This window comes from Pituophis catenifer, unplaced genomic scaffold (genome assembly GCF_029215685.1).
Source record: "Pituophis catenifer annectens isolate HBS135680 unplaced genomic scaffold, rPitCat1.0.hap2 SCAF_13, whole genome shotgun sequence".
NCBI classification, from domain to species: Eukaryota; Metazoa; Chordata; class Lepidosauria; order Squamata; family Colubridae; genus Pituophis; species Pituophis catenifer.
The window spans coordinates 25,247,599-25,275,330 of record NW_027256893.1 but is presented as its reverse complement, the minus strand read 5'-3'; the positions used below and the strand labels follow the sequence as shown (position 1 = coordinate 25,275,330).

The 27,732-nt window shown below is 51.5% G+C and overlaps 2 protein-coding genes and 1 non-coding gene across 3 annotated transcripts; all 3 read right to left on the bottom strand.

The window, feature by feature from the left end:
• Positions 1–1,050: 1,050 nt before the first annotated feature.
• Positions 1,051–4,101, bottom strand: RPL13 (ribosomal protein L13). Its single transcript, XM_070953087.1, has 6 exons — positions 4,018–4,101; positions 3,223–3,340; positions 2,809–2,950; positions 2,236–2,409; positions 2,067–2,123; positions 1,051–1,250 (listed from the first exon to the last, which is right to left on the bottom strand). The coding sequence occupies exons 2-6, from the start codon at positions 3,324–3,326 to the stop codon at positions 1,092–1,094; spliced, it is 636 nt and encodes a 211-aa protein (XP_070809188.1). The 5' UTR covers positions 3,327–3,340; positions 4,018–4,101; the 3' UTR covers positions 1,051–1,091.
• On the bottom strand, positions 3,059–3,139 carry LOC139323790 (small nucleolar RNA MBII-202). Its single transcript, XR_011601018.1, has one exon. It is a non-coding gene; the product is annotated as a small nucleolar RNA MBII-202 (small nucleolar RNA).
• Positions 4,102–5,739: 1,638 nt separating the features above from the next.
• Positions 5,740–25,173, bottom strand: SPG7 (SPG7 matrix AAA peptidase subunit, paraplegin). The gene is made up of 17 exons (XM_070953056.1): positions 25,010–25,173; positions 24,836–24,914; positions 23,610–23,741; positions 19,328–19,569; positions 18,585–18,724; positions 17,830–17,932; positions 16,541–16,666; positions 16,139–16,301; positions 15,491–15,664; positions 12,995–13,119; positions 11,839–11,941; positions 9,668–9,778; positions 8,732–8,847; positions 8,484–8,640; positions 8,172–8,335; positions 7,824–7,901; positions 5,740–6,747 (listed from the first exon to the last, which is right to left on the bottom strand). The coding sequence occupies exons 1-17, from the start codon at positions 25,163–25,165 to the stop codon at positions 6,538–6,540; spliced, it is 2,379 nt and encodes a 792-aa protein (XP_070809157.1). The 5' UTR covers positions 25,166–25,173; the 3' UTR covers positions 5,740–6,537.
• Positions 25,174–27,732: the final 2,559 nt, after the last annotated feature.

Below are 27,732 nucleotides of genomic sequence, written 5' to 3'. Positions count from 1 at the left end.
CACATATTAAACTGCGGAACCTCAGTAGAATTTGCTCTGCTCAACCACACTACAGCCATGCAGAATGACGTGCTAAGGGTGGGCCAGTTGGACAGAGTTCAGAGCACGAACAGAACGCCAGTTTGCTTCTCAGGCTTCCGCCACACTCCCAGGGATGCGGGGCAGCAAGGCTCCTCCGGTGCCTGAATGAGCAGGCAAGCAAGCGATTGCTGGGAAGTTCCCAACTTGGCAGCCTGCTGCCCCCGTGTGGAGATTGCTGCCTCTGCAGCCCTAACCGCGGCCAAAGACATTAGCATCTTATTCAACAGTGACAGATGTCCCAGCCTGGCTCCCCACCCCAAACCTTATTCTGAAGCATAAATGTCACTTCTTGGCTTATACCTTGTCAAGCTCTACCTAGAGCAGATGCCCAAGCAGCCGCCCACACGACGGGCCCTGCATTGCTAAAAGATGCTGGCAGGGTTTCAGAGAACAAACTTTCTAAGCAATCTGCCACCTCCGCTTCTCAAAGGGCCCAAGTTGACTCGGGCACACACCGCTCTGCCCAAGAGGGAGTGTTTCCGGACTGTCAACTAAACCCTGCTTCTACCAAGTGACCACGGTCACCTTTCCGCCTGGGCAATGTAACGCACAAGGGGTGAAAGGGGCACACCTCAGGAGTTTAAAAAACCCACCACACCGAAAGACTGGTGAACTTCTACACACACTGACAGCCCCTCCCCCCCCATCATAATGGGACTGTGACTTTTCTCCTTGCAGGCTCCTCTTGAGGGCAGTGAAATCTTACGCGACCACCCGAGAGAGACAGCCTGTTCTTCCTCCAGGAGAGCACTTTCAACAAGTACGCTGAAGCTGGCACTTTGCTCCCAGCCCCCCAGATAGTAAGGGCCCCCCAACCACCTGCAGTCTTCCCATTCAAACCTGCCAGCAAGCACAAAGCCCACCGAGTCCATCACTGCCAGGCATTGCACTGAAGAAGGGAAAAGCACCCCGCCGTTTCTGGGGCAACCCTTCTACCTCCCGCTTTCCACAGCTGCATCCAAACACAGGCAAATTTCTCTTTTTTTATTGAACTGATCTGTCCACGCAGTTTATTTTTTCTTTTCCACGTCCTGCTCGGCTGCTTCCTTGGCTCGCTTAGCCCGAATGCCGAAGAGCCGAGCGTTTGCCCGGGCCATGCGCAGAGTGGCAAAGGCCTTGAAGTTCTTCTCTTCTTCCGAGATAACCCGGGCCTTCTCCTTTTTGTAGACCTACGAAAGGGAAGAGTTGCAACAGTCACTCATATCTCAACTGGCACATGCTGGGCCTTGTTTTATTAGCACAATTGCTCACGCTGCCTGTAAGAACTTCTCACAGGCAGGCTTCTCCCGTTTCAGTCATATTCAGCATGAAAGCTCTCCAGGAAATATTTTTCTTCGCAACCCACAAGCTTCTAAATATGGTGAAGAGATTGAAAAAAAGATGTCCAGCTGACAAATACTTAAGTACAGAACGGCATGGTTCTGGTATCTGCTTCCCAATTAAGGAATCAGAACCATGAAAGGAGACCAAAGGAAATAAAAGATTGGAATCATGAAAGCCAATACAAGAAATGTCTTGTTTAGGAAAAAAAGACAGGACAGAGATCTACTGAACTAAACATCATGTGGACAAAATTTACCTTCTAATCTAATGAATTAAATCCAGTGAAGCTGATTCTTAGCATCAAGTTTAACTTATGAAACTTAGTGCAACAATAAAATTTATTTACATTTATACAGCCACCCATCTTACGTCCAACTCTGGGCAGCTCCCAATCAACCATTAAAACAACTTAATACATGTAACAATTAAGACCATAAATACAAGTTTCCAACATCTGTGTTAAATCCTCTTGTACACCTCACCCCATTCCAATGCTTGGGGGGGGGGGGAAAGAGAACGTTTAAAGCACATAAGCCCACCTTCCCCACAAAAACACCCAAGGCAAAACTTTAAAAACTTCAGTTAAAAGCAGGAAACAGCTCCTGGTTAAACCAAAAACTTTGAGGAAAGAGCCAGTAAATCCAGAAACCAGGGTCACTTACAGTTTTGATGGGCATAACTGGTCCAGAGAGTTGTGTGGCCATCTTGAGTTCCTCTGCCTATAGAAACAAGGAGAGAAGAAACAGCATTTCTAAAGTGCTCCACAAGGCTCTTTGCTCCAGCCAAGCTGCAGACAAAAAGGTTTTTTTTACACACAAACTCTGTTCTCACCGTGCTGTCTCCTTTCTTGGGTGCAGAAGACTTCCGGGGAAAGAGGATGAGTTTTGAGCGATATTCCTTCAGCCTTTGGACGTTGGCTTGCAAGGCTTCGGTAGACTTGTTCCGGCGTCTGGGGTCCACTGCGATACCAATGGTCCGGGCAAATTTCTTGTGGATACCAGCCATCTAGGGAGAGTCATGTGAACACAAAGATTCAAATCAAGGTAAGTCTGAATTGCTGCTCCTTCTGGGGAGGCAGGACAGTCATCAACTGGGAAAGGGTTCAAGGCACCACCATCGTCAAGCTGACAGGTATTTTGGGGTGTTATCATTTGACTGCAAAGTTCTGACCGCAAATGGCTTACTGAGGGTAAGAGAATCACTAGCAAGATCTTGCTTAGGTTATCATATTCTCTGAAAATACAGATTGGTACACCAAGAAACCTGGTCAAGGGAGTTTCTAATATAAAAAGAAATCTCAGCATAGAATACCCAACTCTCAAAATGATCTAGGGCAAGACAACCCATCCTCCCCCCCCCCCCCGGCAAGGCATTTCTCTCCCACGCCCCCCCCCCTTCACTCACCCGCAACTCTTCCAGGCTGAATCCTCTGCCCAAACGGACTTTTGTATGGTATCGCACGGTGGGGCACCTCACGACGGGTCTAACTGGCCCAGATACTGGGCGAGGAGCAATACGACGGGCTTTGGCCTGACGGGCTTTTCTCCTGAGGGGGAAAAGCAATAGAAAGGACTACATCAAAGCCCGCCTATCATCTCTGAAGATGCATTATAGCAAAATCAAGCAAGGTGGTCACAACAAGGGACTCCACTGGGGTGGGGGCAGCTACAATCATCAGCTTTATGGGTTCAAAGGTTCATCAATGAAGTACAGCGATTCCGGAGAATTCTCATCATTTGGCTGTAGCAACGAAGCCCCTTCGTATTATCCAGAGTCCTTGTCCTTTGGCTGGGAATCGCATCGGCTCAGGGAGCTCACCTGCGGGTCTTCCTGGCAGGCTGGTTAAACCATGTGGCCACTCGTCTTTGCCAATCCTTATGGAAATGGGGCTTCAAGATCATGCCATTCCGGCTGGGCGCCATGCCTGCTTAGATCCCTGAAAACACAAAGCCAGCCGGGTTACCCTAAACGCCTCCTGGATACCATTTTGGCAGCCGCTTGATGGGAAACGCCTTTCGTTCCCCCCCAGCGGGGCGGCTATTCCTGCATGCAGACCCGGAGAGGGACCCGAGCCCCGCGCTAAGAAGCGCCTTTCCGAGCCCGTCCTTTGCATCGAACCGACTGCACAGGGCCTGGAAACGCCACTGGCGAGAGCAGCTGAAATATGGGTCCCTCCAGCACCGCAGCCGTTGAAGCCCACGGCTCTCGCCCCCTCCGCGGCTGCTGACGCCCCGCGCGTTGGTTTAACGGGGCAGGCGAGCGCAAAGGGGCGCCGCGAAGGCCCCGCTCTCCCGGGAGTTCCCGCCCCGCCTCGCCTCGAGCTCTGCAACCCCGGAGAGGCGAGCAAGTACCGGGGGCGGCTTGCCCACCCGGCCCTGGGCGGTTTCAACGGGCGGGGCCTCCTTGCACGCAGGAGGGTCCCGGGGTCGGAGGCCCCGCCGGGTCGAGCAGCCCTTCGCTCCAAGCAAAGGCTCCTCCTCGCCCTCCGAGCCGCCGCAGCTCAGCCGCGAGGCCTTCCGAAGGCCGCCCGCGCGTCTCGGGGGTCGCCTCCGCAGCGCGGGGCGAGGATGGCGGCAGATGCAGACCCGCCGCCGGCCCAGCGTGAGAACTCACCTCCCGGGAGAGAAAATGGCCGGCCGGAAAAAGAAAGAGGCAGCGCGAGGAACGCCGGGATATGTTGCCGTCGCCGCATCCAAGGCGCCCCGGAAGTGCGACATTCACTCCGGCCAATCTACGCAGCGGAGTTCCCAGTTCCTGTTTCCAATCGCTTTGCCAGTCACAAAGATGGTGCTTAATTTAAAGGAACCGTCATCCTCACCGCTTTGGTTTCCATTGCACCGCCTTGTATGAAGCCAGAGAAAAGTAGATCGTTTTTCCTAATCTGATGCTTTCCAGATTTAGTGGATTATACTCTCCCCTCGGCTTAATAAACGTGCTTCTCAAAGAAGGTGGCAGTTGTAGTCTGTAATATCTGGACAGCATCTGATGCAGGAAGAGGGGTATAAATACTACAGAATGGGACAGAGATGCTTGGCACTCAGCTATGCGTTGAAAGCTACCCGAGAGTAAAACTTGCTTGTGTCGGATTGTTGCTCTAATTCAAGGAAAGAAGTTTTATCTTCTTAGGCAGGAGCATACAGAGATGTTCAAGAAGGAAAAGGTGGCTGCAGTGTAAGCAAAAACCCCACCCATAGTGATGTCGGCTGTCAGACATCAGGTACCTGTTAGGAATTAAACCTTTTGATACTGGGCTCACAAATTTCTGTCCATTTCTACATCACTCCAAGGTTTTCAAATTTATCTCTACCAGCAACAGGAGCACCAGAGGGCAGGTCTTAAGAAACTGGCTATTCAGAAGCCATGCCATCCTGGCGTCTTAGCTGTTGGAGCACAGGTCTGCCACTTTATCACGCCTTCACATGTAAAGAAGGCAAGACAGCCACATCAAGAACGTTTGAGAAAACCCTGCAAGATCATTTGCAAAAAGGCATTTTCTATTTAGGGAGAATTGCCTTGGCTAGCATTAAGAGGAAAATGTAAAATGAACTCCACCGTATTTCAGTTAACATTGTTCCCTAGAATTTTAGGCATAAATTAGCACTTAAACATATTAGCATGGTACCCCCCTTTAGAAATTTAGGAAACCATGTCTTTCCTTTGAGCCATAGCTATTTCCTTTGATGTGCAATTACCCAATTTGTTGCTTTCTGATACATCATCTGTATTGAAAGGTACAGTATGGTATCATTTGTTCTGTAAAAAGATTTGAGTCCGTTTCATAAAATGCCTTTTGTTTTGCTTGTACTACTTGTGTTTCAAATTGTGTTTCAAATTGTGAAAAACCCACTTTGCAAAGGTACTGTTCTCCATTTCAGGGACTGGATTCTTTCCATCTCCACAGCACAGGGGCTGCCCAAGTTTCTTAAATAAACAAACTTTATTGTCATTGTATGTGTATACATAGTATACACTATTGTATTACTTGACACCCAAGTAAATCCCTGTTTATCAGAGTGGAGGCTGCTGGAGAGGATGCGTTTCGGTCTTTTTGTTTCCTTCTTAGCTTTTTGATTGTCTCTTTTAAATTGTGTGTAAATATTGGACAACATACAATTGCTTAAAAAGATAGTGATCATATAACACTAAATCATGATCTCACAAATGTAATAATCCCATTTTTTATGTAAAGAGGAGGAAGATTCTAGAAAAAGCAAATAAAGAAACCATAGTCGTACCTCTCATCCAGAACCCAAGGATAACATTGTTCAGAACAGAGAATAGGAAATGTGGTTTTTCTAGTTAAATCCCACCACTTAAAAGTTCAATACTTGGATCTGCAGCACTTCTGAATCTTTATTGAAATACAGCAGCCCATTGAAAACCAAATACAATATCTTCCAGTGTAAAAAAAAGGCAAATACATGTATGTACCCTAAAATCCCACTTCATTGATGCTGTGGTTCCTAAATTTGAGAAATGGGTTTTCACAAAGATGTTGCTAGGCTGCAGACAAGCACAGGGAGCTTATGGCTTCACTTTAGATGCTGCCGAGTCCCAATTCTCAGCCGCCTTTGCTCCCTCACCAAGAACCATTCAATTGTGCTGTATATAGTCAGGTTCCCCTTGAAAATGCCCAACGCCACCAGGCAGGAACTGGGTGGCTTAACCAGACTTCTCCACCAGAACAAATTGTGATGCTGGTTCCTCAGCAGACCACTAGGTGGCAGACACTGATCACAGGAGGTGACGGAGCCTGGCAGAAGGGGGCGCTTAGGTAGCAGGACTAAAATAGTTGCTTTTCTCAACTCTGCAATGCAAGGTCCTACTTTGAAACTCTCTAACGTGCTTCTGCACTGAGATAGCAACCAAATGGTTCTAGTGAGGACAGCTAAGCAGGAGACCCCAGGCAGAGACCTGGGTTTGTTCCAGGAAGGACAGGTCACTCAGACCAGCTCTGAACCAAAACCAAAGGTGTCTCAAAGATGGTGCTTCCGGCACTGTTCACCGCTTGGCCTGCCTACTGCCCACATCCAAACTGGGCTGGATTCAGGATGCAAAAATAAGCATCCTTAGCACTTCTAAGTTTGGAAGAAAAACCTGAATCCAACCGGCTACTCGCTTCCTGATCGACCTTCAAACGGAGCTCAGGTGAGGCTCCTGCTCCTCCTTGTAGGGGGGCAACGGGGGAGGCGGCTCTTCCTCTCCTCTGTCCTGCTTGTCTCTCTCGGCTTCAATCCAACTCTGGGGAGAGATTGTTTTCTTGGGCCCATGGGGGGGAGGGCCAAGAAGGGCTTCAATGTCCTCGTAGTTGATCACTTCTTTCTCCAGCAGGGCGTCTGCCAGCTAGAGAGGAAGAATTGGCAGGCTTAAATAAATATGCCTCAGCAGAAGCTTCCACATTTGCCACAGGAGTCAAAAATGGCAACGGGACCCGGTGCCCTGCAATGCACCTTCAGGGCCTTAAAGCAAGGGGCCCTGATAACAGGACAGAACTGGGCCCAGCAAGCCTTCTGAAAATGCAGAGCTCTGGGGAAAGGTTTTAGCCCCTTCACCACTTCCAAAGCTGGGATAGTTTTATGGTCAACTACAAAACGTTTTGCCTCAAGGAAATCTGGCTGTAGAAAACCCTTCTCCCCTGACCTATGCGGTCCAGCTAAGGAGCCAGAAACAGCTGCCCAGAGCAGACATTACTCTGCCAGTGGGAAAACTGAAAAGTGGCAAACCTGCCACATTTTCTTTTGAGAATGCGGTGTATCTGGAATATCACGAGTTGCCTTTCCTTCTGCATCATCTACAACTAGATATTCCAGAATCAAATCACAGATCCGCCTGTTCTGGAAGAAAAACAAGATGCTCCAGACGTGAAATGTTTTGCACACCCTTGGCCATCTCTTAGGTTTCTGGCACTGCTCAGGTCAGAGATGAGATGGGGCAGAATTCACTCTCTCTTTCCCTACCACAGACCCTGCTAGCCCAGAAAAGGTGAAGGGGTGAGAACGTACACCATGAGCACATGCAGCCTTGTACAACTAGATGGACGCAGGAGACAAAAGCTTCCTGCTCCTCAAGAGAGGATCTGGTCCACTTCAGAGTGCAGAAAGCCTCTCTCGGCTTCTTTGGCCTTCCAAACCACTTTGCCTCTTGGCTCCACCTGCACAAAAGGGGGCACCTTCTGAAAGGGGTGGTCTTTGGGGTGCTGCAGTGAGGTCATCCTAGCAGAGGCCTGAGCTCTTTGCCAGCTTTCAAGCAAGAGTGTTGTTGTGTATTTTTCCTTGCTCCTATACTTGCTCTGAGATTCACTTGAACCTTCAACTTCCCTTGAAGCCAGAAGGGAGCAACTTGTTAGGGACTGACTGCTGGTCCCCTGCCGGCCTTTCACCCTCCCTCCCCAGCTCTCCAGAACTGTATTAGGGCCTTACCATCTTCAGTTTTTCCCGGTTGTCCAAGAGCAGCTTCTCTGTGCGCCTATACGCTTGGGCTATCAGCAACTTTGCTTCCTAGGAAAAAGACAGCCGTGGAAGGAATGGGAGCCACAACTGGCTAGAGCCACTGATCCCAACCTTTCAGTGAAAGCTCCCAGCCAGGAGAAGAGGCGGCTGAGGATCCAACGTCCTGGCCCTGACTGCCCAATAGGCAGGATTAGGCCACTTGGATAATCTTCCTGCCTGGGAAGCTGCGACGGGGAGGGGCCCCGCTTCAGGAGCCCTGCAACTCGAGACGAGCCAGTCCCGCCTCCCCTGCAGCTCGGCCTCCCTGGGAGAGCTTACGTGGTCCATTATTTGCTGGAGCCCTTGGCTGAAGGGGCGCCGTCCAATCCCTGGACCGCTTTCCATCTCCGGGAAGGACAGATGGCCGATGGTGGGCATCATTCCGTATTGTTTCACCATGGAGTAGGCTATCCTGGTGACCTTACGGAGGTCATCTTGGGCCCCTGGACCAAGGCAGGATTAAAAACAAAGGCAATGCTGGGAAAGGCGGCCAAGGGGCTTTTTAAATTTCATCCGAAGGGAGGCACACGCTGCCCCTGGGAAGCCAACGAGCTTCCTGGCCCTTTTCTGGGCAAGGCCGGCCCTCCTCACCTGTAGTCACTTTGTTAAAGGTGATGGCTTCCGCGACTCTGCCCCCCAGCGCCATGCATATCCGCTCAAAGAGCTGGTCCTTGGTCAGGAGGTACTGGTCCTTGGGCAGGATCTGGGCAAAGCCCAGCGCAGCGTTTGTGCGGGGAGCAATGGACACCTGGGGCAGAAAAGGGGTGGGGGGGAGGAGGAATCGTGAGCTGACCTGCCTTGCTCTGCGTATCCAGCTTCACAGCAGAGAGCCAGCTTACCTTCAACACTGCTTCGGTGTGCTCCAACAGCCAGCCCACCAAGGCGTGGCCCGATTCGTGGAATGCCACTACCCTCCGCTCTTCCTGTGAAAGGATCTTGTTTCTCTTGGCAGCGCCTGTGAAGGGGTGGGATGGGGGGAAAGCGCTCCGTTTCCCAGGTTGTGTTTCCAGCATTACCAGGCCAAGCGCTCAAAAGCCTCTTCTATATTTTGAGTCATGAGGAGGCCAAGGAAGCGGAGAACAACGTTTGCTTGAAGAAAGGCTTACAAATGGGTTGTTAGGCAACCACGCAAATCCACAGTCTCACACCTGAGACTTACAGACCCCTTTCTAGTTTTAACTGCTATTAAACTTTGCCTCACCGAAAGGTACCCTTGCAGCCAAGAAACATCCAAGCATGAAAACAATCTCTTTGGTGAGAACCATACAATTTCTGTCCCCAAAGACCTGGCTGCTTAGGTGAGGTTTCCCATCAGGTGGCCTCCAGTAGCTTTGCTCTGCCACTCGCCTCTTACAAATTCCAGCAAGCGTGATTCGTCTAGGCTAGCCGCTGTGGAGACTCCCCAACTCAGAAGGCTTCCATCAGAAGATCCTTACTGCAACAAAAATGCCAACAACCAACCCCCAATCTTGGCCAGCAGCCTGGGAGTTTATATCCCTTCACTTGTGTTGAGGGAGCTCCTATCAAAGCCAAAGGACATGTTGTTCACAAAACACAGCATGATCAGAGATAAAGATCACTCAGGGGAGCCTGGCAGTTCACACCAGATCCTAAATGAACCGGAACTGAGACCCACCCAATGTGCTTTGCTTGGTTGGTGACCACTTGGGTGGCTCTCCTAGCAGAGATCTCCTCCCAAATCTAGGCTGAAGAACACAATCACTCCTCACCCCCCCACCACCACAAGGCACCAGGAAAGAAAAAGGGAAGCTTACCTGCAATTACTCTCTCCACAGCACTCTCAAAACTGATCGTGTCGATGGATTTGTATCCCTCTCTGGCAGCGTGGAGAGCCGCCTCGTTACAAATGTTGGCAATATCAGCTCCTGCGGACGAAACCCCACGCTGCCTCTCACTCGGCTTCTGGCGCATCGAAGAGAGTGGGGCGCTTTTAAAAAGCCAAGATGGGGTTCTCAGTGGGGCCACCCACCCATATCGCCCAGCAGAGCCCATCATAGGAAGAGATACCGAGGGCCAGCAATGACACCAGTGGGAGAAAGAAAGCAAACCATCCTCTCCGCTCCTCACTTGCCAACCCAGCTTGGAAGGCAGTTCCAGGCAGCCAGTCCGCCCCTTGAGTTGGGGGGCGGGGGCAGCCCTCCTTGCCTGGTCATCCCAGCCACTAAGTCTCAACGTCCACTGTTCCTCTCACTGCCTTTCCCCGTCTGCAGAAATAGTGGCTGCGTAGCCTCCTCTTGCAGGATCTGACCTCAAATGTGAATCTATTCATTGTTCCAGGAAGAGTTTCTTCTCGCCTGCCCAGCCTTCCAAAACCTTCATCCTGGGCTCTTTCTCACTGCAAGGCTAATCTCCAGGGTTCCCTAAAGACCTCGGGATTTACACAAGCGTCTCACCCGTGGGCTCTGGTCGCTCAGCTTTTTAAAGAGCAGCGTTTTTTCTTCAAGGAAAGGCAGTGGAGCCTCTCAGTTACATTACACCAAGGTAGCTGGACAAGGCGAGGGAAATGTAGCTGACAGAACTGGTTCGTTTTCAAGTCGTGCAAGGTAACAAAACGCTTTTAACATCTGGCAGGATTTAAGGTAGAGAAACACTGCAGGAAATGGCTTCTGGGTTTCTCTCTAACCTCTTTACTGTCAATGGCCATAGATGGCACCGGTATCTTGTGTAATGAAGTAATGCATTTGGATGTGTGTTGTGTGGATGTGCGAACTGAGAAGCCCAGGGGTGGCTGTGTAAGATTGATCATGTGACTGGGATGAGGCTTAGGAAGGCCCCCCCCCTCCCCCTGGGATGCACCGGGGAGAGCCATTTCTGCCCTCTTTTCCTCCGGAGCCCCAGCTGGATCCAAGCCCCTCTTCATCCTCCTTCTGCCAGCCTCCCCCCAGCCCCCATGAAATCCGTCCCTGTTCAGTTCTTGGAGATTGTCCTGCTGATGGACAGACAGGCGGGCACTTCCCAGCACCCTTACTAATTCCCTACTAATATCTTATGATGAGAGGATGCCAATACTTTTTACCAACCCTTGCAGTGACCAGAATGCCTCTATGGGAATGTGTTTGGGTTTCATCTCTTATTCCCATGCCTTTTCCTCCAGGGGCTCCAGGCTTTGTGCATGCTTCCCTTTAAGGCTGAGCATGGTGCCCAGTTCAAAGACAAGCGGAATTTGACTCTGGGTCTCCCCATCCTGGGGAGCAGCCTCTGCAGCTGAGGGATTTCAGAGCTTCTTTACAGCGAACACCACATCAATCCCCCTCTGCCTTGGAAGGTATTTCTGATCTTCACTTCAATAGTCCTTCCTTTTCTCATCTTTTTCTGCTTAAACCTCATTCGTTACCAACATCCAGGGATTTTTCTCTAAATGCCTTTTTTAAAAATCAACCGTGGCATTTTATTTAAGTGTTTAAAAACTCGGAAAATAAGTAGCTCAGCAAAAGGAAAAGAAAAACAAGCCTTCTGGAGTGGGAACCTGGAAGTGGGTTGGAAGGAGGTTTCTGCAAATGAGAAACAGGCCTTTCAAGGAGGGAGCAGACAGCCAGGCCTGCTGATTGTGCTGTCTAAGCAGGATTCAAACTGCAGGCCAGGCCTGGCTGCCAACACAGAGGTGCTCCACATCTGGGCAGCAAGGAGTTAATTGGGCCCAACCACAGGGTGCTCCCAGGAAGGAAGAACCAGCCTGGCGTGGCCCTAGGATGGCTCATGTGACTGCAGAGGTTGCTGGGGAAGAGGAGGCTCATCTGTTCTGAGTTGGGGTCTGTAGGCGGAGTGGACAGCAGCAAAGTGGCAGCCGCCACAGGATGGGGGCTGGGCTGGACTGGCAGGGAACACAGAGGGGACTCCTTGCTCTCTCTTCCGACAGGAAAGATCCCCATAGCTCTGGGGAGGGGGCTCAGAGAAGCTGGGTCTTGTGTCCCCCCCCCCCACATACCGCTGAAGCCTGGGGTGAGTTCAGCCAACCGCTGGGAGTAGAAGCTGCTGGGCTGGGAGAGCTTCAGCCCCTTCAGGTGTTGCTCGAAGATCTCCCTTCTCTCCTACAAAGAGCAGAGCAGGTGTGTGGTTGTGGGGCCACCAGATCCTCCAGAAGGGAGGGGATCCTTGCAAGAACTGGAGGGCAAAGAAGGGCAGCCCCTCCACGCTCCCAAAGGCCCCAGGACAGGCCTGGGGAGGGCCGCTCTCAGGCTTAAGTGCACAGAGAGCCTGTCTGGGTCTCGGACGGAGCAGATGGCCTTGGCTGCCCCACGCCAGGATGCCTCAGGCGCAATGGGCACTGAGCCAGAGATGGCCGATCCTGGCCGAGGCTTCTCTAGGCCCAGCGCCCCCCAACCCGCTCTCCCTAGCCTGCCCACCCATGCCTTCCTTCCCCGGAAGAGCAAAGGGAAGAGCCTGCTGAGATGGCCGCCCTCCTTTTCCCCAAAGGCTGTAGCTTTCATCACCCGGCTTTTGGTGAATTTGGTGCATTCCTGACCTTTTCACCATCGCCCCGCTAGCACCAAGATAGCGAATTCAGACTCACAAGCGCTCCCCTTCCCTCGACGCATGAATGAAAGGAAGGAAATGGGGGGGGGGGGAGATCAGGTTGGCCCTGTGCCAGAGTGTGACTCATTTGGCTGGTTACAATAGCCCTAATTAGAGCATGGGGCTCAGCTGCCAGGATTTCCTGCTCCTTTTCCCTTCAGGGCAGCTGTGCAGCTCCAGCTCCTGGTGCCAGATCAGATCAGGCATCTGAGGAATTTTAGGCCAAAACAGGGAAGAACCAGAAAGGGCAACTGGGCCAGGAAAGGGAAAAGGAGCTGCTGCTGCCCTTGAACGAGGGGAGCCCAAAAGAGAGAAGCGCAGGAAGGGTCTTGCACCCCTTTCCTCCGAGTTCAGGGCCAGTTCTAGGAAAGAGCAGAGAAGGCTCCAACTCTCTTTGTGGAGCCATCTTCCTCAGGCTCCTGGCTTTAAATAAACACCTGGATCACATGACTCAGAATGAATAATCGCAACAAGGAAAGTAGGGCGTTCAAGCAGGTGACTGGCCATGCAGAGTTGGCCTTGGATGCAAGAATCCAGAGGTGCACCTTCCTCCACTTCCATTATAATACCTGCAGAGTGGGCAGATCGATAAAAATGTGGCGATCGAGCCTCCCGGGTCTCATGAGAGCATTATCCAGGATATCAGCTCGGTTGGTGGATGCCAGCACGATGACGTGGTCTGTGGTCCCCATCCCTGCAGAAGAGAAATGGCGGAACCTCAGAAACAACGGGCAAAGATGCCAGAGATACCTTCTCTGTGCTATGGGCACAGCGGCAATCCAGGGACAATCCAGGGTGGATGCTGGACCAAGAAGAGGGAGGAAGTTACAGGAAGGAGATGCTCATAAACCTTTGGGGGGGGGGGCGGAGCCTGAGTTGTGTAATGATGAAGTATAGAATGTTTCTTTAAATCACTTGCCTGCACTCTTCAACTGAAAACAGAACTCAGACATGTGGTATGATTGGGAAAAGACCATCCAGTCTTTGCAGACAACTCCAGCTGTAGAGACGCTGCCCTTTCTGGACTCTACATTGCCATATTCAGCCCACAATTTCCTTGGAGGTCTTCTAGTCCAACCGCCTGCTCAAGCAGGAGACCCTAGACCATTTCAGACAAGTGGCTGTCCGGTCTCTTCTTAAAAAAAGCTCCCGGGATGGAGCACCCACAACTTCCGGAGGTTAATTGTCCTCACTGTCAGGGAATTTCTCCCTAGTTCTAGGTTGCTTCTCTCCTTGATTAGCTTCTGGTCCTTCCCTCGGGTGCTTTGGAGGCAGCCCCTTAGATATTGGAACACTGTGCTATCATGTTGCCCGAGTCCTTCTTTTCATTACATCAAAATTGTTTATAACAATTCAGGCCACAACATTTGCCAGAAGCATGCCGCTTTTAAATGGAAGGTCCAGCTCCTTCCCGCAGACACACAACAGCCCTGCCTACTCTTTCCACTTTTGGAAACACATCTGCAACAGAGCAGCGTTGGCACTGCAAGCAGAAGGATCTCTTTCTCCTTTACCCCAGGCAAGGACTGCTCCTCTCGGGATGCTGGAGAGGTGAGCCTCAAAGAGCCCCCCCCCCTCCCTTCCCTTTATCAACAAGAAGGAACACAGCAGCTGGGAGCCCCTTGGGCTGGCTCGGCAGCCTCAGTCAACCTGTCGGTCCACAGAGCCCTCCACCTGCCAGTGGCCACAAACTCACTAATACAAGCCTCTGGGATTTAACTCTGCAAGTGGTGCCCTTACAGTTCCAAGACTGACATCCATCCTCAATGAAGTTTTTAGCTCCTGTGCGGACGTGTTCGGCATTGGCATACGCGGCTAAACATGTGCAATGCTGCCAAGATCATCTCTTCTTTCTAGCTGCCCTATCCTTTCGCTCTCCTCCGGATACGCACCAGATTGTCAATGCCTGGAACTGGATGCAGCACTTTGAAGTGGGTCTGGCCAACCCAGAACCCAGTCGAAGGATGAGGATTTTTTCCCCCAATCATGACCATAAAACTCTGTTGATGAAGATTCACTTTATAATTGTCTAGTGGTCCATCCCATGTTTTGCCACCTTTTCTGTCAGGAAAGGCAGGTGCTGAGTTTTAATCCAGAGGCAGCAAAGCAAGAAGGCTACCTACTTATTGTGCACATCTGGAAAAGGGGGCTTCATGACCATCACCAGCTTGGCTGTCTAAATGCTCGGGTTCTTGCAAAGGGCACATTTCAAAGCAAGGTGCAAATATAAAGCAGAAGAACCCACAGAAGTTTCAGGAACGAAGGCGGCCAAACACACTCGGAGTAGGGAATTAGGGAGTTGACTCAGCATTCAGATGCCAATACCTGAGCTTGACTCATTCTCAACCAGTCTGAGCAGTAATGGCTCTAAAGGCGGAGATTCATTTTTGCTTCCAACTCTATTAACCCTGAAATATAGTTCCATCCATGAAGACCAAGCAGGCAACGGCTGGCTCTGCCACTTCTGACGTGCATAAGGCCGGACAGTCAATTCATGCAATGCTGCTTCTATGGAGGCCTACCTCCTTATCAGTCTCTAGCTGGAGAGGAGGCCGTCAGTCTTCCCAGCACTTCCCTGGGCCTCCCTCCCACAAAGCGACTAAGCCTTTAAAAAGAATCCCCCCCCCCGAAAGCTGGAAGGAGCAGGGCTGTCTTCCTGCCTGAGCAGGGAGACTCTCCTGGCGCAGCCCTGGAGGAAAAGAATCAGAGCAGAAGGAACTCCTCTGCTTCCCTGGGCGAGACATGAACTGCCTCTCTCGGGCGGCACATCTCCCTGGCCAGCAGCGTCAAATGCAGCCAGCACTGATGTTCATCTTCCCTTCTGACCAGCAAACAGAAACCCATCAAAGGAGAGGCAGCAGAGAAAAACAGCAGAGCTGACAATGAAGGGAAGCCCAGACCTCCAGATCTAAGGAAACAGGCAGCAGCTTGGGAAAGGAGTGGGGAGGGAAGAAGCATGCTGGAGGGGAAATGCCCTATTAGGAGAGGTGAATTTCCTTTTGGGGTGCGGTGGGAAGAAAAGACCCCAGACTTCAAAACCAAATGCTTTGCCATCAAAAACTGACCGTCCATTTCTACCAGCAGCTGGTTCAGGGTTTGCTCCTCTTCTGTGTTGGAGAAGCCAGACATGTTTGTCGAACGCCTTTTCCCAACCGCGTCAATTTCATCTATATAAACGATGCACGGGGCACAAGCCCGGGCTTCCTTGAAGAGGCTCCGCACCCGGGCAGCGCCAAGGCCTGCAGAAGGGCAAAATGGGAGTGAGCTCTGACCCAGACTGCATCCAAGGGAGGGAGACTGGGCTCTCAAGAGTTTCTGCTCCTGTTGGTTGGGACCCTCGCAGCTCTCAGCCAACAAACCCACAGGCTGCGGGGTCCGTTTTTAGCCAGGCAAGTTTTCTGCCAGGAGCCAGCAGAGGGCAAAGTAGCAGCAAGGGAGCCACCCAGGAAGCTCGGCTAGTCAAAGCCCCAATGCTTGTTCTGGGATCTGGAAGCCCCTCGAGAGCCACCCAATCCTCCCAAGGAATTCGGGGCTCCAGCCAAAGCTTTCTAAGGTCAGAAATGGTGGAGGATCAGTAGGTGGGAAGCACGCAGGAGGGAGCAGCAGCGGATCTGTGGCCATCGCTACAAGCATCTTTATGAGGAAACTGGTTCACGTCCTCTGGAAAGCATCTCCTTCCATGGGAGGCTCCATGGCCGAGAAGAAGGACTCACCGCCAATCACCTCCACAAATTCGGAGCCAGCTATTGCCAGGAATGGCACTTGGGCCTCTGTAGCCACCGCTTTTGCCAACAAGGTCTTCCCACAGCCTGGTGGCCCAAGCAAGAGGGCCCCTCTGGGCACTTTGGCACCCAGCTGGAGGTAGCGCTCCGGACTCTGGAACCAAAAGGAAAGGGTAGAGCAGCGAACACTCGAGAGCCAAGGCGCTGTTCTCTTTCCCACAGGTGCAGCAGGAGGCCAAAGGTATTCTGCAGCTTCTCCTACAGACTCTTTTGTTTGAAAGCACCTCGGAATGAGCAAAGGCCCATTCTAGAGGAAGAAAAACTGGTTTGCAGTTTCTCCAACAATTCCCTGTCCTCAGCCTTCCTGCTTCCCAAGGCAAGTCAGGGTTTTACCTTCAGATAATCCACAAATTCCTTGACTTCTGTCTTGGCCTCGTGCAGGCCTGCCACATCCTTGAAACTGATCCCTTTCCCAGATTTGCCATCCACGATTGTGAAGCGAGCCCTTTTCAGCTGGTTCTGCCAAGGAGGGGGAGAAAACGCAAGCTCCAAGCCCTTGTTGGTTGTGGTGCGTGGAGAGGAGGGAAGTTTAGATACTCATAGCAAGAGGTCTGCAGTGCAAACCTGCGTCCCCCTCCCCAGGACAAAGCCTAGGTGGTGCTACTTCCTGCTTTCCATCCCACGGTGGGGCTGTGCTGGCTGCTGCCCTCCAAGCGGATAGCAGGGAGCTGGGGGCGGGGGGACCCTCTCACCACGGCAACCCTCCTTCAGCTGAGCATGTGCCTCCTATCTACCGTTTAGATGGAAGGGCTGATGGGGGCTTCCTGAACTTAAGGGTGCTTGAAACAAAGCGTGCAGCCCCCAGACTCCAAAAGTGTTGCCTCTCAAAAGGTTCGATGACTGGGGGGCAGTGGAGCAGCACATTCCGGCCTCCTCTGAGCCGGTGATGGACCAAATCACTATTTACCTGAACTGCAACACAGCTGATTATTATCCTCTGCTGAGCTGATCTTTCAGCTCTGCTCCCAGACAGGCTCTGTTAACATGACAGGAAAGGCAGCCCCCGAGAGGAAGGGGAGACAGCCAGCCTTGTGAGTCAGCAGAGACTTTGGAAAGAGTTCTTCACCCTGGGCTCCCCACTCCCCTCTGAGGCGGTCTCCAGCCTCTAAGGGAGAACTGCCACATCCCTGGATGTGCTGGGCAGCCTGGGCTGGAGGCACAGTCCCCACATCCTGGGAGGGGCGGAAGCTGGGGAAGGCTCAGTTCTGAGTGCTCCCCCAGCCAGGCAAAGACCAGCAGTTTTTTCTCAGCTGACGGAGCGAGGGTCTGCCTGGCACAGATCAGTAAGCACCTGACCCCTGGCAAGGGGGGAAAGGGGGCTGCTTACAGCAGTCCTAAAGTGGAGGCAAGAGCGATGGCTGAGAACTGCTGCAGGGAAGGGTTTGCCAGCAGCACAAAGACCTGGCCCTGGCAGTCCCTGGAGCTCTGCCTTCCCACCTGAGAGGGGAAAGGGACTCCCTTTTTACACACACCTCTGCATAGGAGGCTGAACAGCAGGCAACCCCAGCAATGGCAACCACGATAGAGGAAGATGGAGGAGCCCCAGACTGCCCAGTCTCTGACCACTCCCATCTGGAGGACGTCAATCCCTCCCCCCCTCCCCCCCGGGTGAGGCTACTTACGAAGGCACTGAAGGCGCCTTCCCTTCCTGATATGCCAGCCAGCCGAAAAATGTACCATAGAATGCCAACGCTCACCACAGTCATTCCCAAGGTGTAGAGGGCACTGCCAAGACAGGAGCACAAGAGGGTCAGGCCTCGGCATCTGGAGACAGGTCTGAGTTTGGGGAGCCAAAAATACAGTAGAAAACTGGATTTCTCAAATAACAGAATAAACACAGCAGGGAGCCTGGGGTTTTTGGTGACCGTAAATCCTTTGGCTGCCTGCTCATTTAACAGTTCCAAAAGAGGAGAAACAGGTGCCATGCAATTTCAGTTTGGGGGAAGACTCAAAAGGAGAATCTATGCCAGCCCACTGCAACCGAGTGGGGTTGTGTGTCTGTATCTTTCTGCAGGAGCCTCTGGTGACCTGGCCAAGAGGCACAGTTTGCTGTCAGGGAGAGACCACCAAGCCACTCTCAGGCAACAGGCCTTCCAGTTACCAAACCGGACATTTTCCCAAGGAACTCCTTTACTCAGAGGCCTTAGGCCGGGCCCTCCATTATGGGATTCAACTGTGGGCTGGACAATTCAGGCCAGTCCATGGCAGACTCCATCCTGGACCTCCTCTTCAGGATAGGCCAATAGTGCACAGCATTCCATCTGGTCACTGTGCACCCCGAGATCGAAGTACAGACCAGCAACTGTGAGGAAAGGAGAAAGGCGGACAAGAGAGGCTGCCCGGGTGGAGGCAAGTCAAACCCTCCCTCCCTCCATACTTTCCAAAGAAGCTGCTGCGCCTGTAAGAGACAGGGATCCGGTCGTTCAGGTCGATGTTCAGCTCCTCTTCGGCTGCTCGCAATTTTTCCTCGAACTTGTCGATGTTTGCCACCTTCATCACGTAGGTCAGGCTCAACTTCTGTAAGACACAAAAAGGCGGAGAAGTCCCAGCCAGGTAAGCCTTTGAGAAGGGAAGGGAGGGCTGCCTCTGAAAACAGAGCCATCCCTTGCCCAATGCTCATGGTGGGGCAATTCTATAGAGGGAGAAAACAGCCCCAACAAGGCAAAAATGGCTTCTTCAGCCATCTGACCACCCAGCCTGTCAACATCCAAGCCTACTTGAAACCTGGGTCAAAAGGACTTTTTTAAAAATACAACCCAAAGCTAAAGTGATTCAGAATGGCTACAATCAATCCTTTGGTTATTCAAATATTAATACGCCAATATGTATTTGGAGTTTTCCCACAGGTTAATTCCTGAACTGGAAATCATTTTCAGATCAGTCCAAAGCTCAAATGCTTTAACTATGTTCTCTCTAGGAAGCCCTTCAAATGATCAAGGAACACACATAAGCCATTGACTTCCTTCACTTAATGAAATCATTCAGAAAAACATGAAAACTTCACAAAATTGGGGGGGGGGAAGGAAGTCATTGTGACTGAAGCATTCTGGCTACTGATTTAAAAGCAGAGGGCCCACAGCGGCATTTCCCAAGGAACGAAGGGCCGAAAAGGACACTCACGGGCCACCCAAAGACCACGGCCCCCGGGTGCAAGTGGATTTCCACGATTTCGCTCTCTGGCACCACCTGCACACTCTGCACCTCCCCCTTGGCCAGCAGCTCGTTGACAAAGTCGTTCCAGGAAATGCTTCCCGCGCTGGTGGTCAGCGAGTTCAGCAGGCTCATGATGATGGCAATGAAGAAGAGGACCTTCAGTCGCTCGCGATACATCTGGTCTTCCCTCTCTCGGCGTCTCTTTTCCTCTGGGGAGAGGAAACACAAGAGCACATCAAGATGAATGTTACAACAAGCTGATTATGCCTCGGGCCACAGCCGTGTTCCCCCCCACCCCCCGCCTGGTTTTTGTTCCACATTTCAGCCTTCCCTAGAAAACAAACCTGGGCTAGAAAACTAGCATCTGGTTTGCAGAACAGGATTGTGTTTCAGCCATTGCCCGGCCTGAATGAAGGGAGGCCAGAGCAGGGCCAGCCAGCTGGGTGGCAGGAGAGGCCTATTCAGGCCAGGCCAATGGCTGGGGAGGAGAAGACCTTAGGGAGCTACCTAGCTGGGATGCCATCCCTGGTCCTCAGCAGGCAGGGGGGCTTTGTAACAGCCAGCCAGCGTTTCTCAGACAAAAGTAAACAAAGCCACAAAAGGAAAAGACGAATGTATTTTTATCTTAGAAATGGCCAGAGCAGCATGGCTGCCTTCTGCAGCACCTATGAACCAAAGGGCAAGCTGCCACCATTGCCAAGGGGAAGGCTGCAGATAAGCCAGCTTTGCAGTGACTCCCACTACTCCTGAAACTCTCCCAGGAAAGGAACCTTTTGCACCATTTTCTCCTGGGGACGTGGCTGCAGTACTCTGGTTTTAAACCGTGGCTTAGCACTACAGGCGAAGCTGCTGGGAAGGGCAGAATTCTGGCAGCTTAAAACTCTTAACGAACAGGCTGCACTGGCTTCCTAACCACTGGGAACTGGGTTTAGCACTACTATGACCTCAACCCATTCACACATGTGCTGGGCTTGGAGCAGAGCCTCCATGAACTGTGGAAGGAAAAAGGCTCCCTAGTAACAGCAGCATCTGGCGGTTCCCAATCTCAGCCTCCTTCCAGAGCCCAGACAGCAGGGCCCTCTCTTCAGCAGGTCGAGCCCTTTTCACAGCCATGTTCGAGAACCAGCCTCCCTCTTTGGGTCCCACGTATGCATGGCTTCAGGGTCATCTAGCAAACCCCAGAGCTCTCTCTTGCTCAAAAGCTTGGAATTATGAAATGACTTTCCTGCCCATAATTCAGACTCTCCAATACGTGGCTGCACCTAGGTCACGAAATCTATCTGCGGCATTTTTCAATTAGATTCCCAAACAACACATTTGTGAGCAAACGAAGGCATTTGTCTGCAGGGACAACCCATTAAACTGGGCACCCGACAAGAGTGATAGGGCAGACGGGCAGCCCTTTTCCGACAATACACAGAGGCTGCATTTCACAACCAATTTCGTTCCCAAAGGAGAAGGCAACTGAAAAGCAGAGCTTCACCAAGGATGAAGGGCAGCCACAGCAGCAGTCCTCAAGTTAGCCCCTTTATGCCTGCTTTTTGCTTATAACACACTGGGCAGTTTTCCGTTATCAGGAGGGTTTAGCTGTCTGAACCAATTCATCCCCTCCCTCCAGCTCTCCCCCAAGACAGCTCAGGGACAGAAAGGAGAGACACGGGCCAGCAGGGAATCTCTCAGGGGGTCCCTTCTATTCCAAAGGCAGAAGGAGGAGGTGTTCTCCGGAGGCAAGAAGGTGACAGCCTCTCCCTTGAAAAGTCTGTTGTCAGAGGCTGCCGTCAAAGGCCGCTCCAGTTACCGGCTGAAAGGAGACGAGAGCAGCAGCCAAAATGCTCCTAAGGATGCCTGACCAGAGATTCTGTGGCTCTTAGGAGCTTTTGCACCATTTTAAACCACAAGCAGACTTGCAAAGCCCTTTCATCCTGCGCTGTCTCAGAGGGCTGGCCTCGCCTCTAAGGAGGCCACAGGAGGCTCAGGAAACAAGGCGGTTCACTGCCCACGGCCTCTTTGGACACCTGCCCTGGCAGCCTGGAAGGGCCTCGGAGCTCAGCGCTCTCCACCAGTAACACCGTCTGGCCCGATCAAAGGAATCTCCCCTCCAGTAGTCAAGGCAGGTGCTGTCTGATGCCCCAGACCCATCGTGTGCTCTCTCTCTCTAGAAGGCAAGCCAGGTCCAGGCTCTGCCCTGGGAAAGTCCAGAGAAGATCTCTTACAAAAGCCCTTGTCCCCGGCGTAGGCAGAGAGGGTCCCAGCTACCAGACATCCTTCTTTGAAGCAGCTCCATACCCTTTTAAATTGGGACCGTATGGGAAGAGAGCCGCTTCTCCCATCACTGGCAAATATATAGAAGTTACAGTAAGAATCTTTCCGAGTAACCACAAGTTGCTGGTTACATTTGAATCTGTTCTGACCTAGGCTTCCTGAGAAAGCATAAATCACAATCTTAGTCCCAAAAAACCTCTTTTATTGAGACGCCTGTGAATTATGGTCATTCACAGCCAGTAATGATTCACAGTCAGTCTGTGAAGATTCCGACAGATGTCTGCTCCAGTTGACACAGTCTTTCAGGGTAATGTTGATAAGCATCCACCTTTATCTCCCTTGAAATGCTGCCAGAGACCTAATTGTCAATTAGTTTTTCAAGGCCAAACGGAGCACAGAGTCAAACGGACTTCTCAGAGCTTGAATTGACTATATGAACTAATTGCTCCTTGCAAAGGCTCATGTCCGTTTGCTCCTCTTTTATATCTTATGGGAGGGGCCAATCATCTCCAAGCCTTACTCCCGAGTTGCCCTTTTTTTTCCTTAATTGTTCTTGCCTTCTGGCAGCTCTGCGCATGCTCACACTGGGAACAGGCTCACACTGTTCTTCTGCCTCACTGATATCAGATTCTGGAGGCAGCACATAACTACCAGATGGCCCTGGACCCCTCTCTGCCTCCGACGCAGAGTCCTTGCCCGAGCCTTCTCCAGACCAGGACTGGCCCATGTTCCTCCCCAACCTCCTCACTGTCCGAATCTGCTGCCAGGCAGGCCACAACAATCCTGCTTTTCCCAGTGGATGTACAAATCACTTAATGGATCAGAGAGACCTAGAATCATCTTTTGCTTCTGGTCCACCCTCTTTCAAGCATGCCCTTTCCAGTCTGTAAAACCCAAATAGCAATAACAGCCTCCTAGGGATTGTGTTAGAGAAATTCACGATGAAAAACAGAGGGATCATATTGTTTGCATGTGATAAAGAGCGGTTAAAAAGCTAACTTTTGTGGAAGGAACTGTGAGTAACTCTCTGCTCCCTGGCCCTCCTTCAGGGGCTGGAAGAGGTCTCTTTTTGGCCATGAGGCAATCAGTGCCTCAGTATCCCTACAGTGCACAGGATGAGCAGTAAACCTGCCCTCCTTCCCAGAAGCTCACTACCCTCGTAGGCACCTCCTTGCCAAGTTAAGGAGGGATATTCAGATGGACCCCAAACAAAATGGCAAAAAGACCGTAACACTTCAAGTCACAAGGGAGAATGTGCCCCAAAAGGCTGACATAATGAGGAACCAAGCTTGTAGCAGGGCTTTGCCTGTTTTGCCTTCAAAATGGGCAAATTTGAGATAAAAGGTGGGAGCACCTATGCCTGGTCTGTCAAGATGTACATGCATATAAATCTCTGAAACAAAATATTTTAAGAAGATCCTGAATAAATGCACAGTACCTGGCTATCCTTTTCCTTTGACAAATTTTAAGAATGATATATGAACAAATTAAAGACAATGAGATGCCCATATTCCCAGCTCCAGTAGAATATCCAGTGCTCTTTCCCCTTGCCCAGAGCAAGGCTTAGCCATCATTTGTGATATAGTCCTTGCAGGGTCACCTGCATTAAGCACACACAGGTAAGAAGACACACCTAGCTGCCAAGGAGAAAAGGTGTAAGTTCCTTATAAAATTAAACTGGGGCATAAAAAATTTTCAATCCAAGAACATGTCAATTTAATTTTAATATATTATATATTAATATATTTAATATATTAATGCTCAAAATACATAAGAGGTTTGTTCATCTGAGAGAAAAGAGGACTGTTTCTGGGCCAACACTGCTGATGACAGCCAGCTTGTTCAGAGTAATTTAAGATGCAGAGAGATCCGAGCTGGATGGGAGGCTATGTAGGCTGACAGAAAAGAGAAGACGAACATGCTTCGCCCAAACCCCAAAAAACTGTTAGGAGCTTCATAGCAAAACTGCATATAAATCCAAACTTACCCTCATCTTCCTCTGGGGCTTTCCCTTTGGGCTTTCCCCCGCCTCGGTCATTGCGATGAGAACCAGACGTAGAAAAATAGCAGCAGGTTCCACCAGTAAGGAAGCCCGCAGTCAAGGCCAGGTACCTCTGATCTGTTTGGCACAAAGAAGAGCCAGGAGTGCAGAACTGCTCAGCCGTCACTCCAAACAAGCAGAGTTCTCACAAGTTTCAAAGGAAGGGCCCAGGTTTGGCTTAACTTTCAGCACCCCAGGGTGGAGACAGAACCTGTAGCTCTGTCAGGCGGCCCTTTCTACCTCGGGGGAACCATTCCAGTGGGACACGGAGGCAGCCGAAAGGCAGGCAGGCCTGCCCACCATCAACCAGGCTTCAGGAGAAACTCCAGCGAGTTCCTCCTTTCCCAGAACGGCTTCAAAGCCTCCTATGTGAGCTGCCTCTTCAAGGACCATTTGGAGGACATGACAGGGAGGGAGGGGGGTGGGGAGAGAAGAGCTCCTTTGCTCCAGTGCCCCAACTGGGCCAGGATGCTGATCTTGTTGCGTTGGATGCAAAGGCAGAGAAGTGCTCAGGCATTTCAAACCATTTTATGAAACCGAGGGCTCCCTGACCAGCCTCCTTTAGGCATTTTGTGAATTACATTGCTGTAGTTGGTTTTTTTAAAAAAATTACCGTTTTCACCCTAGAATAGCATTTTTATGGTGCCCAGTAAGGGAGGAGTGATCTAAAAACATTTAAGTGAAAGTGAACCCTGCCTGCTTTCCCCCTCTCGGGAGGGCAGCCCTGGGGCAAAGACCGGGTCCTCCGGAGGCTCCTTTTGCAGGGGAGGCCCCAAAGGGCAGCCGGGCATCTGTGGGCGCTGCCTTGGCCTCTTGCCTGGGCTGGAAGAGAAAGTCCGCTTGGGATGAGAGCAAACGGTGGCTAAGAGGGGGCGGAAATTCCCGAGCGGGAGCCCGGCAGCCGCCCAGGCCGAAATGTGAGCCCCCCCGTCCCCTCCCCTCCCCTCCCCTCCCCTCTGGTGAGCGGCTCTGGCATCGGGGGGGCCAAAGCCCCGCAGCCCCTCCCTCCCCACCTTCCCCAGGGAGGCTCCCGTCTCGCCTGCAGCGCCCGGGGCGGCTGGGATTCCGAGGGAAGGGAAACGGGCAAAAGCCCCGCCAACCCCTCCTTCGAAACACGCACAGTGGGGAGGGGGCTTCCCCGCCCAGTCCGGACGGATCCGCTTCCTACTCACCCAGCAGCCTCCACAGCCGGGCGGGGGTCCACGCAGGCCGCGCCCAGCAGCCCCCCCAGAGCGCGCCGGGCAGCCGGGGCTGAAAGGCAGAGCGGGGGGGGCCAGGGGGGGTGAGGGGAGCCCGAGCGGAGCCCCCCTCCCCCCGCCTGCCTCGGGCCCTGCTGGGCCGCTCACCTGAAGGTCGTCGCCCGGCCGGCGCTCCGCGGGGGCCCGGGTCCAGCGGCGCGCCAGAGCCCCCCGAGCGCCGCCCGGCAGCGGAGTCCCGGGCCGGAGAAGGCCGCGGCCCCGGCGCCGGAGCAGCAGCAGCAGCAGCGAGGCGGCGCCCGTCATCCCCGGGCAGGCAGGCCGCGCGACGGGAAGGCAGCGGCCATCTAGGAAGCGGGCAGCCCGCTCTCAAGATGGCCGCCGCCCTGCGGGGAGACCCCGTGCCGCCACCTGGCGGGGGAAGCGAGGGGGAGCCTTTAACGGTGGTTGGGCGGGCACCATGGGTCTTGTGGTGCCGCAGCCCGACTCCCCTCGCCCCGCTCCCCGGGCCTCCAACCGGGGTGGAGACCAGGCGGCGGGGGCGGCTTTCTTTTTCAGGCCTGGAGCTGCCGGGTGATTGAAGGAGAAGCCCCCCCCTCGCCCCCCCCCTCCGCCGTCCATGGCGCGGAGGGCCCAGCAAATTCCTTTTTACTCGTATCCTTTTCATGTATTCAAATTACGTTTATACTTTTATCTCATATATGCTTGTTAAATAGATAGATAGATAGTGGGGAAAGGAGGTCCCGCCGGCCCCCAGCCTAAGGGTGTTGCACCCGTTGGGTTGTAGGGTTTGGCCATGCCCGCGCAACCTTAGGTTAGTAACCGGAAGCATCGCAATAGAAGGCCTGGAAACAACTCGCTGGTGAAGAGGAATTAGGACGTGCAAAGAAAGAGGATAGCATCCCGGACAGCAGAGTAAAATAGGGAAGTGGGAAACTTCAGCACCATGGCTAAAAATGTATTTATTCTGGCTCCAGAAGTGGGTGTGTTGCTTTCCAATTTGCATGTGGGTCATTAAAAGTGATGCTCACTTCACCCAGAGACTCTCAATTTGCACACACCTTTATGTCTTGCAGGTTCCCTTCATAAAAAAGCACGGGAGTCAAGTTATAGAAGAGAATTTGCTCAGTTGGATAAGCAGAAGATATTTAATAGTTGAGCAACAGAGAGAGAAAGATTAATGCAGCGTGGCTAGAAAATAAAGTTAGTTTAGGCAGAAATAATGTTAAAGCTGTGTAACATTTTGTTTCAAGATCAGATTTGCAATGCTTGAGAGGTTTTACGATTTCACTGAATAGAAACGTCACTGCTCTTCCCTAAACAAATGGTTCCACTCTCCAACAACTTCCAAACAACAACAGACTTGCAAAACTTTTCCTTATGTTAATATCTCAGCAATCAACTTTGTGACAGACACACCCAGGATGTTAACTGGTTTCCTCTGGGACACATGAGTAAACTTTTGATCAAACCAAGCGCCTACTGCATAATCTACATGCCTATTTAGATAACTGGTACTTAACTGAGAAACATTTGATGTATAGACATAAAATTCAACTAGATTACTTTATCGACCGGTGACATTTTGAAAGGATTGTGGAGGAAGTGGGCCAGGAGAAAAAAAAAATCTGTCACTTGCATTAAGATAGACATTGGTTTCATATGATGAAATACTGCAAACGGCTGCCTTGATTGGAGCTTCATGTGCTGGAAGGTTGAAGCACGTAAAACTATAAAAGTACTCAGCAATGTGGTTCAAATTAAAATCATGTGGTTCATAATGCTTTTTAACATTGTAGAGGATACTTATAGATTATTAGAATTATAGGCATCTCCATTTTGGCTCTGAATCTAAAGTTTAATTTCAGCCATTCAGAGTTAATATATAATAGTATGCATTATCTTTTACTCTAAACATTTGAAATGTAACCTTGAAAAAAGGTGATTTCATGCAGTGTCCCTTGAGTGGTAATAAAGCTTCCTTTGGGAACACGTCCAACCTTCAGCCATCACACACAGAATCATGTTCCAGCAATGACATCAGTGGGGGATTTTTTTCAAGTTGCTGGAGAATGTTAATAAAAAAAATAATGGTGATGGGTCATGCAGTATGAATAAATAAATGCACAACGCTGCATACTGTAGGCCACGTAGGATTTATTCTTTTAATTCAAATAATCTTTTTTAAAACTCCTAGATTGTGTCTTTAAAACTCCTAGATTGTGGAATAGGAAGAGTTCAACTTCTGGGGCAATCACCATGTTCTCCACAATTGCTCAAGAAATTTTGGACAATCTTTTCGTCTTCATAGTTTATTTTCTCCTCATAGGGAGGAACAGAACAAGAGAGGGCAGCCCTGGAATTTCCAACCCACAGAAATATATATTAAATGTTTCAAAGCCTCCTGTCCTGGGAGTTTAATATTAGGGTATGAATAGAGCCAGTTTGGTCTAATGGTAAAGGCACCGATTAACTGGGACGGTATAGAGTTTCAACCCTGCCTTAGGCACCAGTCAGCTCTCAGCCTAATCCACCTCACAGGGTTGTTGTGGGAAAATGGGAGGAGGACTATTAGATATGTTCACCGCTTTGGTTTAGTTTTGAAAAAAATAAGAGGCGGGGTATAAATGGGAGTGGGTTGCACTTGATGCCAAACGTACGTGTGTGTGTGTGTGCATGCATGCGTGTCCCTCCCCTTATTTTCTAGCACCGGGGTTCCCCCGAGCTATCCAGAAGAGCCCTCGACGTCCCGCGCTCCCGCTTGGCGGCTCGGCCCGTGCCCCGGGCAGCAGCCACAGCAGGATCCGCCGGAGTTTCGGGGCAAGGTGCAGCTGCTGCTTGGGCGGAGCGCGGGGGAAGCGTCTCCCTGCCCG